The sequence below is a fragment of the Carcharhinus amblyrhynchos genome, chromosome 4 (assembly GCF_965287045.1).
Source record: "Carcharhinus amblyrhynchos chromosome 4, sCarAmb.v2.hapA, whole genome shotgun sequence".
NCBI lineage: Eukaryota > Metazoa > Chordata > Chondrichthyes > Carcharhiniformes > Carcharhinidae > Carcharhinus > Carcharhinus amblyrhynchos.
The window spans coordinates 25,602,293-25,616,309 of record NC_137327.1 but is presented as its reverse complement, the minus strand read 5'-3'; the positions used below and the strand labels follow the sequence as shown (position 1 = coordinate 25,616,309).

The following is a 14,017-nucleotide window of genomic DNA, read 5'->3' as shown; positions in this document are numbered from 1 at the left end:
AAGTGACATAAGTGTTAGTGAGGGATCACTTTAGAACCAGTGACCATAATTTCATGAGTTTTAAGATAGCTATGGAGAATGATAGATCTGGCCCAAAAGTTAAAATTCTAAATTGGACCAAGGACAATTTTGATGGTACTAAACAGGAACTTCCAAAAGTTGACTGGGGAGTTTGTTGGCAGCAAAGGGATGGCTGGTGAGTGGGAGGCTTTCAGAAATGTGTTAACCAGTGTTCAGGGTAAGCACATTCCTTTTAGAGTGAAGAGTAAGGCTGGCAGAAGCAGAGAACCCTGGATAACTTGGGATATTGAGGCCCTGGTCAAGAAGAATATGAGATGCATAGGCAGCTGGGATCAAGTGGATCTCTTGAGGAGTACAGAGGGTGTAGGAGTAGAGTTAAGAGACAAATCAGGAGGGCAAAAAGGGGACAGGGGATTGTTTTGGCAGATAAGGCAAAGGAGATTCCAAAGAGCTTCTACAAATACATAAAGGGCAAAAGAGTATCTAGAGAGAGCAGGGCCTCTTAAGGATCAACAAGGTCATCTATGTGCAGATTCACAAGAGATGGGTGAGATCCTAAATGAATATTTTTCATCAGTATTTACCGCTAAGAAAGGCATGCTGAGTCCATTGTCATTTGTCATTTAAATCAATGATTAGAATGAGAATTTAGGAGGCATGGTCATAAGCTTGCAGGTGACACCAAGATTGTTGGCATAGTGGACAGTGAAGAAGTTATCTAGGACGCAACAGGATCTTGATCAATTGGGCCAGTGGGCCGATGAACGGCAGATGGAGTTTAATTTAGATAAATGCAAGGTGATGCATTTTGGTAGACTGAACCCAGGCAGGACTTTCTCAGTTAATGGTAGGGCATTGAGGAGAATTAAAGGACGAAAAGATTTAGGGATACAGGTTCATAGCTCCTTGAAAGCGGAGGCACAGTTAGACAGGGTGGTGAAGAAGGCATTCAGCATGCTTGGTTTCATTGGTCAAAACATTAAATTTAGGAGTTGGGACATCTTGTTGAAGTTGTACAAGACATTGGTAAGGCCACACTTGGAATAACGTGTGAAGTTCTGATCACTTGAAACGATATTATTAAACTAGAAAGAGTGCAGAAGAAATTTACTAGGATGCTACTGGGACTGGATGGTTTGAGTTATGAGAGGCTGGATAGATTGGGACTTTTGTCCCTGGAGTGTAGGAGGCTTAGGGGTGATTTTATAGAGCTCAATAATATAATGAAGGGCATAGATAAGGTAGATCGTCAACATCTTGTCCCAAAGGTACAGGAGTCTAAAACAAGAGAGTGTAGATTTAAGTTGAGAAGGGAGAGATACAAAGGGTCCAGAGGGGTAATTTTTTCCACACAGAGGGTGGTGAATGTCTGGAATGAGTTGCCAAAGGTAGTAGTAAAGGCGATTGCAATTTTGTCATTTAAAAAGCATTTAGACAGTTACATGGGGAAGACGGACATAGAGGGGTATGGACCAAATGTTGACAATTGGGACTAGCTTAGTGGTTAAAAAAAGGGCAGCACGGACAAGTTGCTGTAAACCTCTATGACTCTATTCAAATTCTGGATCTATGTTGCAGAAATAGAACAGGCTAATTAAGGAAATGGTTCACGATTTTTTCATAATCTAAAGTTACAAAAGCAGAAACATTTTAAAGAAAGCAACAATACATGAACAGTTTGGAAACACAGTATACATTAGAAGTCTATTTGTACTTAAATATCCTGAGATCTGTCAATATAATCATTCAGGGTTAGCATTAATCTCTATAAAAACAAAGGAGATTTAAACTGAAATGTTCGTTATGGATTTGTATATATGGATTGCATTTAGAACAATATTTGATGTTCACAAGCGAATATACATTGAGCTAGTGATAGTGGATCTACTGACTTTCACCCTGTTATAGTGCATCTATAAGTCAGCAATTACGCACAGCTGGCCACTTGCCAATGAAACTATAACTAGGTTGGGAGATGACCAGCTTCTCAGTGGACTTACAATTACCAGTTTCAGGCAGTGACCGACCAAGGGGGTTGTCGGACCCAACAGTCTGCCCCTCTATCACGGCCATTCCTGGAGAAGGAACACATGGAGTCACCAGCACTGTCAAGGCCTTCCGTGCCCGATGGGCACTGCATACCTGGGGTACCTTATCGACACTCTTAACTATGTTTTGATTTGATGCCTTCAGTTTCATTTGTTTTTTTTGGGTTAGGGTAGTATCCTTCAGGAGGGTGCCTCTAATTCATCTAATTTATTTTAATTGGTTTCAATCCAAACAAGAGGGAGTAGCTTTTTGGTGTTGCTGGGAGTTGGCAAACTAGAATTATGGTGTAGCTAGTTTCTTTGTGGTTGATGGGAATGTAGCTATGATACAGATAGCTTCTTTGTGGTTGATGGGACGGGGAGCTGTGACTATGGTAGGGTTAGTGTGTTAGTGGTTAATGGGACAGGTAGCTGTGATTATGGTAGGGTTAGTGTGTTAGTGGTTAATGGGACAGGGAGCTGTGATTATGGTAGGGTTAGTGTGTTAGTGGTTAATGGGACGGGTAGCTGTGATTATGGTAGGGTTAGTGTGGTAGTGGTTAATGGGACGGGTAGCTGTGATTATGGTAGGGTTAGTGTGTTAGTGGTTGATGGGACGGGGAGCTGTGATTATGGTAGGGTTAGTGTGTTAGTGGTTAATGGGACAGGTAGCTGTGATTATGGTAAGGTTAGTGTGTTAGTGGTTGATGGGACGGGGAGCTGTGATTATGGTAGGGTTAGTGTGTTAGTGGTTAATGGGACAGGTAGCTGTGACTATGGTAGGGTTAGTGTGTTAGTGGTTAATGGGACAGGTAGCTGTGATTATGGTAGGGTTAGTGTGTTAGTGGTTGATGGGACAGGTAGCTGTAATTATGGTAAGGTTAGTGTGTTAGTGGTTGATGGGACAGGTAGCTGTGATTATGGTAAGGTTAGTGTGTTAGTGGTTGATGGGACGGGGAGCTGTGATTATGGTAGGGTTAGTGTGTTAGTGGTTAATGGGACAGGTAGCTGTGACTATGGTAGGGTTAGTGTGTTAGTGGTTAATGGGACAGGTAGCTGTGATTATGGTAGGGTTAGTGTGTTAGTGGTTGATGGGACGGGGAGCTGTGATTATGGTAGGGTTAGTGTGTTAGTGGTTAATGGGACAGGTAGCTGTGATTATGGTAAGGTTAGTGTGTTAGTGGTTGATGGGACGGGGAGCTGTGATTATGGTAGGGTTAGTGTGTTAGTGGTTAATGGGACAGGTAGCTGTGATTATGGTAGGGTTAGTGTGTTAGTGGTTGATGGGACGGGGAGCTGTGATTATGGTAGGGTTAGTGTGTTAGTGGTTAATGGGACAGGTAGCTGTGATTATGGTAAGGTTAGTGTGTTAGTGGTTGATGGGACAGGGAGCTGTGATTATGGTAGGGTTAGTGTGTTAGTGGTTAATGGGACAGGTAGCTGTGACTATGGTAGGGTTAGTGTGTTAGTGGTTAATGGGACAGGTAGCTGTGATTATGGTAGATTGTGAGGAAGGGTGTCATAGTCTGCAGGGAGACTTAGATAGGTTGCAGAGCTGGGCCGAGAGGTGGCGGATGGAATTTAATGCGGAGAAGTGTGAGGTAATTCACTTTGGTAGGAGCAACAGATGTGTCGAGTATAGGGCTAACGGGAGGACTTTGAATAGTGTGGATGAACAGAGGGATCTAGGTGTATGTGTACATAGATCCCTGAAAGTTGGGAATCAAGTAGATAAGGTTGTTAAGAAGGCGTACGGTGTCCTGGCGTTTATTGGTAGGGGGATTGAATTTAGGAGTCGCAGCGTCATGTTGCAACTGTACACTACTCTAGTGCGGCTGCACTTGGAGTACTGTGTGCAGTTCTGGTCCCCGCATTACAAGAAGGATGTGGAGGCGTTGGAGAGGGTGCAGAGGAGGTTTACTAGGATGTTGCCTGGTATGGTGGGGAGGTCCTATGAGGAGAGACTGAGGGATTTAGGGTTGTTTTCGTTGGAAAGAAGGCGGCTAAGAGGGGATCTTATTGAAACATATAAGATGATTAGAGGTTTAGATAGGGCGGAAAGTGATAGCCTTTTTCCTCGGATGGAGAAAGCTAGCACGAGGGGGCATGGCTTTAAATTAAGGGGGGGTAGCTACAGGACGGATGTCAGGGGTAGGTTCTTTACCCAGCGGGTGGTGAGGGATTGGAATGCCCTGCCTGCTGCAGTTGTAAATGCGTCTAGTTTGGGGGCGTTTAAGAGATCTCTGGATAGGTTTATGGACGAAAAGGGATTGGTATAGGCTAGTGGGTCATTGTTTTTGTAACTGGTCGGCGCAACATCGTGGGCCGAAGGGCCTGTTCTGCGCTGTAATGTTCTATGTTCTATGGTAGGGTTAGTGTGTTAGTGGTCGATGGGACGGGGAGCTGTGATTATGGTAGGGTTAGTGTGTTAGTGGTTAATGGGACAGGTAGCTGTGATTATGGTAGGGTTAGTGTGTTAGTGGTCGATGGGACGGGGAGCTGTGATTATGGTAGGGTTAGTGTGTTAGTGGTTGAAGGGACAGGTAGCTGTGACTATGGTAAGGTTAGTGTGTTAGTGGTTAATGGGATGGGGAGCTGTGATTATGGTAGGGTTAGTGTGTTAGTGGTTAATGGGACAGGTAGCTGTAATTATGGTAAGATTAGTGTGTTAGTGGTTGATGGGACAGGTAGCTGTGACTGTGGTAAGGTTAGTGTGTTAGTGGTTAATGGGACGGGGAGCTGTGATTATGGTAGGGTTAGTGTGTTAGTGGTTAATGGGACAGGTAGCTGTAATTATGGTAAGGTTAGTGTGTTAGTGGTTGATGGGACAGGGAGCTGTGACTATGGTAGGGTTAGTGTGTTAGTGGTTAATGGGACGGGGAGCTGTGACTATGGTAAGGTTAGTGTGTTAGTGGTTAATGGGACTGTGAGCTGTGATTATGGTAGGGTTAGTGTGTTAGTGGTTAATGGGACAGGTAGCTGTAATTATGGTAGGGTTAGTGTGTTAGTGGTCGATGGGACAGGTAGCTGTGACTATGGTAGGGTTAGTGTGTTAGTGGTTAATGGGACAGGTAGCTGTAATTATGGTAGGGTTAGTGTGTTAGTGGTTAATGGGACAGGTAGCTGTAATTATGGTAGGGTTAGTGTGTTAGTGGTCGATGGGACAGGTAGCTGTGACTATGGTAGGGTTAGTGTGTTAGTGGTCGATGGGACGGGGAGCTGTGACTATGGTAAGGTTAGTGTGTTAGTGGTCGATGGGACAGGGAGCTGTGACTATGGTAAGGTTAGTGTGTTAGTGGTCGATGGGACGGGGAGCTGTGACTATGGTAGGGTTAGTGTGTTAGTGGTTAATGGGACAGGCAGCTGTGATTATGGTAAGGTTAGCGTGTTAGTGGTTGATGGGACGGGGAGCTGTGATTATGGTAGGGTTAGTGTGTTAGTGGTTGATGGGACGGGGAGCTGTGACTATGGTAGGGTTAGTGTGTTAGTGGTTAATGGGACAGGCAGCTGTGATTATGGTAAGGTTAGCGTGTTAGTGGTTGATGGGATGGGGAGCTGTGATTATGGTAGGGTTAGTGTGTTAGTGGTTGATGGGGCAGGGAGCTGTGACTATGGTAGGGTTAGTGTGTTAGTGGTTGATGGGACGGGGAGCTGTGACTATGGTAGGGTTAGTGTGTTAGTGGTTAATGGGACGGGGAGCTGTGATTATGGTAGGGTTACTGTGTTAGTGGTTAATGGGACGGGGAGCTGTGATTATGGTAGGGTTAGTGTGTTAGTGGTTGATGGGACGGGGAGCTGTGATTATGGTAGGGTTAGTGTGTTAGTGGTTAATGGGACGGGGAGCTGTGATTATGGTAGGGTTAGTGTGTTAGTGGTTGATGGGACAGGTAGCTGTGATTATGGTAGGGTTAGTGGTTAATGGGACGGGGAGCTGTGATTATGGTAGGGTTAGTGTGTTAGTGGTTAATGGGACGGGGAGCTGTGATTATGGTATGGGCTTCTCAGTAACGCGGTTAGCTGGGGCAATAAAGTGATAAGCCTACAAACTTGTGGCTGGATGTTTTGTACATGCTCCCTGATACTGGGGCTGCTGGAGGGAGGGAGGGAGGGAGGGAGGGCAGCGCTCTTACCTGCGGGTGAGGAGCTGCTCTGTTCCCCGCACAGGGACACGGTGCCATCCCGGTGCAGTCGGATCGCAGCCAGTTCCCTGACGCGGCCAATGCGCACCTGCTCCCGGGGCCAGTCCCGGTGTAAGGAGCGGCAGCATTGGTAACACACCGCCCAGGCTTGCTCCTCATTGATCGGCTGCTCGTACGCTCTCAGCACCTCGTCCAGGGACAGAAGCTGCGGCTCCAGCGCTTCGGCCGAGCCACTGCCCGGCTCCCCATCACTGCCCGACCTGGCCATTTCCCCCGCTCCGCTCTCTCATTTCTACTGCCCAACCTTCCCGCAGGTTTCCATAACAGCGAATCCCAGCCGGAGTCCCGCAGCTCCCGCTGTCAATCAGACACTACCATGTGATCGGACAGCTCAGGACCAGCCTCCTAAACACACACACAGACCAACCAAACAGCAGGCTACACACACACACACATACAGACCAACCAAACAGCAGGCTACACACACACACACATACAGACCAACCAAACAGCAGGCTACACACACACACACATACAGACCAACCAAACAGCAGGCTACACACACACACATACAGACCAACCAAACAGCAGGCTACACACACACACATACAGACCAACCAAACAGTAGGCTACACACACACACATACAGACCAACCAAACAGCAGGCTACACACACACACACATACAGACCAACCAAACAGCAGGCTACACACACACACACATACAGACCAACCAAACAGCAGGCTACACACACACACACATACAGACCAACCAAACAGCAGGCTACACACACACACATACAGACCAACCAAACAGCAGGCTACACACACACATACAGACCAACCAAACAGTAGGCTACACACACACACATACAGACCAACCAAACAGCAGGCTACACACACACACACATACAGACCAACCAAACAGCAGGCTACACACACACACACATACAGACCAACCAAACAGCAGGCTACACACACACACATACAGACCAACCAAACAGCAGGCTACACACACACACATACAGACCAACCAAACAGTAGGCTACACACACACACATACAGACCAACCAAACAGCAGGCTACACACACACATACAGACCAACCAAACAGTAGGCTACACACACACACATACAGACCAACCAAACAGCAGGCTACACACACACACACACACAGACCAACCAAACAGCAGGCTACACACACACACACATACAGACCAACCAAACAGCAGGCTACACACACACACACATACAGACCAACCAAACAGCAGGCTACACACACACACATACAGACCAACCAAACAGCAGGCTACACACACACAGTAAAAAGTCTGACAACACCAGGTTTTAGTCCAACCTATTTATTTGATAATATACTCACAAGCTTTCGGGTTAGCCCCTTCGTCCCGAAAGCTTGCGAGTATATTATCAAATAAATAGGTTGGACTAAAACCTGGTGTTGTCAGACTTTTTACTGTGTTTACGCCAGTCCAACGCCGGCATACCCACATCATACACACACACAGACAGACCAATCAAACAGCTGTATATATACACACACACAGACAGACCAACCAAACAGCTGTATATATACACACACATACAGACCAACCAAACAGCTGTATATATACACACACATACAGACCAACCAAACAGCTGTATATACACACACATACAGACCAACCAAACAGCTGTATATATACACACACATACAGACCAACCAAACAGCTGTATATACACACACATACAGACCAACCAAACAGCTGTATATATACACACACAGACAGACCAACCAAACAGCTGTATATACACACACATACAGACCAACCAAACAGCTGTATATATACACACAGACAGAACAACCAAACAGCTGTATATATACACACATACAGACCAACCAAACAGCAGGATACACACACACAGACCAACCAAACAGCTGTATATACACACACACAGGCCAATCAAACAGCTGTATATATACACACACAGACAGACCAACCAAACAGCTGTATACACACACACAGACCAACCAAACAGCTGTATACACACACACAGGCCAACCAAACAGCTGTATACACACAGACCAACCAAACAGCTGTATACACACACACAGATCAACCAAACAGCTGTATATACACACGCAAAGACCAACCAAATAGCTTATACACACACACACAGACCAACAAAACAGCTATATACACACACACACACACACCAATCAAACAGCTGTATACACACACACACACATCAACCAACAGCTATATACACACACAGACCAACCAAATAGCTACACACACACACACATACACAGACCAACCAAACAGCTGTATATACACACACACACACAAACCAAACAACTGCACACATACAGATCAATCAAACAGCTGGACCCACACACACATACACCAACCAAAAAGCTGCACAAACACACACACAGACCAAATAGCAGGACACATACACACACACACACCAACCAAACAGTGGGACACACACACACAAAGTTTTAAAGCTTATTTATTAGTGTCACAAATAGGCTCACACTAACACTGCAATGAAGTTACTATGAAAATCCTCTAATCGCCACACTCCGGCGCCTGTTCAGGTACACTGAGGGAGAATTTAGCATAGCCAACGTACCTAACCAACACGTCTTTCGCACTGTGGGAGAAAACCTGAGCACCCGGAGGAAACCCACGCAGACACAGGGAGAATGTGCAGACTCCGCACAGACGGTGACCCAAGCCGGGAATCGAACCTGGGTACCTGGTGCTGTGAAGCAGCAGTGCTAACCAGCACCCTGAGTGCTGGGCTGGCCAGAATGTTTCTCTGTTCACCACATTCGCCCCTTCCTGATATTATAAACACAGTGAAACATCAGCAGCGGCATTTTTACAATCCACAGCTAAACAAGTGAGAATTGTGGTTGGGCTGTGTCCTGCTGTTTGGTTTGTGTGTGTTTGTGTGTGTGTATCCTGCTGTTTGGTTTGTGTGTGTGTGTATCCTGCTGTTTGGTTTGTGTGTGTGTGTGTGTGTGTATCCTGCTGTTTGGTTTGTGTGTGTGTGTATCCTGCTGTTTGGTTTGTGTGTGTCCTGATGTTTGTATGGTCTGTGTGTGTGTCCTGATGTTTGGTGTGTGTGTGTCCTGATGTTTGGTCGGTCTGTGTGTGTGTCCTGCTGTTTAGTGTGTGTGTGTCCTGATGTTTGGGTGGTCTGTGTCTGTGTCCTGATGTTTGGTCGGTCTGTGTGTGTGTCCTGATGTTTGGTTGGTCTGTGTGTGTGTCCTGATGTTTGGTCGGTCTGTGTGTGTGTCCTGATGTTTGGTCGGTCTGTGTGTGTGTCCTGATGTTTGGTCGGTCTGTGTGTGTGTCCTGATGTTTAGTGTGTGTGTGTCCTGATGTTTGGTCGGTCTGTGTGTGTGTCCTGATGTTTGGTTGGTCTGTGTGTGTGTCCTGATGTTTGGTCGGTCTGTGTGTGTGTCCTGATGTTTGGTCGGTCTGTGTGTGTGTCCTGATGTTTGGTCGGTCTGTGTGTGTGTCCTGATGTTTGCCGGTAACAGGAAGATTGGCAGGGTGGTTAATAGTGAGGAAGAAGGTCTTAGGTTGCAGGAAGATACAGACGGGTTGGTCAGCTGGGCAGATGGAACTTAATCCTGAAAAGTGTGAAGTGATGCACTTTGGAAGGAGTAACAAGACTAGGGAATATTCAATGACTGGCAGGGCTCAGAGGATTCTGGAGCTGCTTGTCCACAGATCCCTGAAAGTGGAAGCACGGGTTAATAGGGCAGTTGAGCAGGTATACGGGACATTTGCCCTTGTAGCATAGATTATAAGAGTAGGGAGGTAATGATGGAGACGTATAAAATGCTACATAGGCAACAGCTGGAGTTCAGTGCGCAGTTCTAGTTGCCTCACTATAGGAAGGATGTGACTGTACTGGAATAGAGGAGATTCACCAGGATGTTGCCTCGGATGGAACATTTGAGTTACGGAGAGAAGCTGGATAAGCTCTGGTTGTTTTATTTACAGCAGGAATGCTGAGGGGGAGCCTGATTGAGGGGTATAAGACTATGAGGGATATGGATAGGAAGAGCTGTTCCCCTTGGTGGAAGGGTCAATAATGAGGGGGCATAATTTGAAGATGTGGGGCAGGAGGGGATTTGAGGAAACATTTTTTCACCCAGAGGTTGGTGGGAAGTCTGGAATGCACTGTCTGGGAAGGTAATAAAGTTGGGAAACCTCACAACTTTCAAAAATTACAGAAATGAGCGCTCGAAATGTCATAATGTGGGCCAAGTGCCGGAAAGTGGGATTGGTGTAGATTTAGTGTAGTTTTGTCAGTGCAGACTTGATGGACCAAATGGCTTCTTCAATAGTGTATGATTCCATGACTCTACAAAGCAATGTGGGCGGCACAGTGGTTAACACTGTTGCCTCACAGTACCAGCGATCCAGGTTGAATTCCGGCCTTGCATGTCTATCTATGTGGAGTTTGCAATGTTCTCCCCGTGTCTGTGTGGGTTTCCTCTGAGTGTTCAGGTTTCCTCCCACACTCCAAAGATGTGCGGGTTAGGTTGATTGGCCATGCAAAATTGCCCCTAAGTGTCGGGGGGCTAACAGATAAATATGTGGAGTTACAGGGACAGGGCCTGGGTGGGATTATTGTTGATGGGCTGAATGGCCTCCTTTTGCACTGTAGGGATTCAGTGATTCTATAGATTCTATGAAAACGAAAAATGTTTGGATTGCACATGGCGAGAATGACTCCCCCAACCCCCCACAAACCCAGCTCCGAGCAGTGTCCTTCCATTCCATTCTCCACAACCTGCCTATCTATTACACACCTCTTACCATCTGAGATTCCTAACCAAGAATGGACCAATAGACAAAACACAACCTTGGTCTTTGACATTTCTATTTGGTTCACTTCATATTATTTTGTATTTTCAGTCATAAAAGGCACAAAATAGTTGCAAGTATTATTGTAATTTCTGTTCTTCTTGAAAGTTGAGAATTTCAAACAAATTGTAAACTATCATATCCATTACATCAGGAAATACAACTAAAAAATCATTTACTTGAAGCATGGAAGATTAAATATACTCCGTAGTAAACTAATCTTGGTGTCTGAAAGATGTCTAATAGCTGGGTAAAGATGTATATGGTAGATAAAGGTGTACACTGGATAAAAGTGTGCATGGTGGGTAAAGGTATACACTGGGTGAAGGTGTACACGGTGGGTAACGTGTCCAGAAAGATGTGTTGAAAGGTTAAGGTGGGAGCTGGTTAGTTTTTTGAAGGTTCTGTGTTACAAGTACTTGTTTTGGATTTGTTGTGTTCCAATGCTTCAGATTTTGTATTAGGGTGGGGACAAAGGAGAGACTAGCTTCAGCAGGTCAGATCCACAATGTATTTCCAGGAGGGGATTATTTGATACACAGGAATGCAAATTGGTGTCCAATTGATTGATATTCAGGAGTCTGCCTGTGTCAAGTAACTGGATGCTCCCACAATGTGTACTCCAACCAGAAACACACAACAGTGCCTGAGAAATACAGAAATATATTGCAGCAATACTTACAATCCCATCATAAGGTGTCATTCTCATCCTGCCTGTTAATGTGCAATCAGTGAATTTCCTCTGTGCCTAGGACAGCCAGGTCTTAACCTTAATCAACTCAATATTTCCGTGGTGAGCTGACCAGAGTTCCAGTCTCTTTGGAAGGTACAGTGGAATGTGTCAAGTTCTGCCTTGGGGCACTAGGCTGGGCAAATCAATTCAACAATATCAATCCCTTTCTTTTGAAAGTAACCACAGTATGGTGCGGAGCTGGGGAAGGATATATGTATTCACATGTATAAATACTGAGATTTTCAAAGATTCAAATACTCAAACGAAGCAACATTTCCACTCTGACTGTCACAGAGAAGGGGACAAATCCCCACACTACAAAGTCAATCAGTTAGAATTTAAGCCTTCCAATATCCAGACGAGTTCTGAGTTTAATCAATATTTATTGCAGCCTAGCTTTCACAGAATCATAGAATTTACAGTAGAAGGCCATTTGGCCCATCGAGCCTGTACTGACAACATTCCCACCCAGATCCAATTTCTGTAACCCCGTGTATTTACCCTCCTAGTCCCACTGACACTAAGGGCAATTTAGCATGGCCAATCAACCTCACCCACAGATCCTTGGAGTGTGAGAGGAAATTGGAGTGTCTGGAAGAAATCTATGCAGAACGGGGAGAATGTGCAAACTCCACACAGACAGTGACCCAAGGCTGGAATTGAACCTGGATCCCTGGCACAATGAGGCAGCAGTGTGAATGACTGTGTCACCGTGCCGCCCTTCCTTTATTGGTCCTGTCCAAATTCCAATGTTCAAAGCCAATCTGATCCCAATTGACTCAATCATTAGGTATGCAAACAACGCTACAATCTGGCACAGCTTCTATTCTTTAACAGTAATGCTGCCGCAAGCACAAACCTCCCTGGGTTCAAATGGTATTGAGACTTTGACACCGAAACCTCTCTGTGGATGTGTGTGCGTGCTGTGAAATGGTCTTTCTTAGGCATGTGCTCACCAGAGTTTTTGAACTTTGCCAGCAATTATAGATAAAGTTTCACCATTAACCTTTAGAGGAGCAACAAATTTGCAAAATTTTGCAAAATGCCTTTCCGTCCCAGCTCCAGCTGTGTACTGGTCCCACTTGTCCACCTGGCATTCACCCGGGGGCTTGGTGTCTCCAGCAGCTCAGGGACAATCCACTCCCAGATCCTTGCTGTCAATCCTGTGTTTACCTGCACAGTACGGCAGAAATTATCTCACTGCAACACTATTAGTATATAATGCATCCTTTATAAGCTCCATATCCCATAAGACATAGGATCAAAATTAGGCCACTCAGCCCATTGAGTCTGCTCCACTATTCAATCATAGCTGATATTTTTCTCATCTCCATTCTCCTGCCTTTTCCCCATAACCCCTGGTCTCCTTATTAATGCAGAACCTATCTATCTCTATCTTAAAGACACTCAATGACCTGGCTTTGACAGCCTTCTGCAGCAACGACTGTCCCAATGACTGATTTCCTTCTATCTCCTGCTTCCTAATTAAGATGAATTATGCCGCATGTTGTCTCTCCTGTTGTGCTGTTATACATTATAGGGATAGATTATTTTTGTAAAAGTTCAAACCTTCAGGAATCTGCACAAACACAATTCCTGTTCAGTGTTACAGAGGTCAAACTCAGGAATACCCAGTTGGACTGTTTCCAACATGACCACAGTTATTGACTCTTAATTCATAGAATCGTAGAATCTCTACAGTGCAGAAGAAGGCCATTCACTCCATCGAGTCTGCACCGATAACAATTCCATCCAAGCCATATCACCATAACCACCCCTCACCCCCTGTATTTACTCTGTTAATTCCCCTGACACTAAGGGGCAATTTAGCATGTCAATCCACCGAACCTGCACATCTTTGGAGTGTGAGTGGAAACCATAGCACCCGGAGGAAATCCACGCATACGCGGGGAGAATGTGCAGACTCCACATTGACTGGAGGTCACCTGAGGTCGGAATTGAACTAGGTCCCTGGCACTGTGAGGCAGCAGTGCTAACCATTGTGCCATCATGCCACCCTTTAGTTGAATTAAGATACACAGCCAACATATTAATACGGGATCTGCCACTGGACAACTGTTAAGTTAAATTTTTTTGCAATTAAAATACCTTTTGTTGGCTTCAGTTCTGTTACTTTAGAAAGAACGGTTTGCATTTATGTAGCACCCTCGTTCCAGAACACAATGAACAGTATTACAGGATTT

General features: G+C 45.4%; 1 protein-coding gene across 2 annotated transcripts in view; it reads right to left on the bottom strand.

Annotated features, from left to right (window-relative positions):
• spire2 (spire-type actin nucleation factor 2) overlaps nt 1-6,508 on the bottom strand; it is an 89,911-nt gene extending 83,403 nt beyond the window's left edge. For both annotated transcript variants that reach the window (XM_080186870.1, XM_080186871.1), the window contains exon 1: nt 6,179-6,508. In XM_080186870.1, coding sequence (XP_080042996.1) covers nt 6,179-6,455 — 277 coding nt within the window. In that variant the 5' untranslated portion in view covers nt 6,456-6,508. The remainder of the gene's footprint in view (nt 1-6,178) is intronic.
• Nucleotides 6,509-14,017: the final 7,509 nt, after the last annotated feature.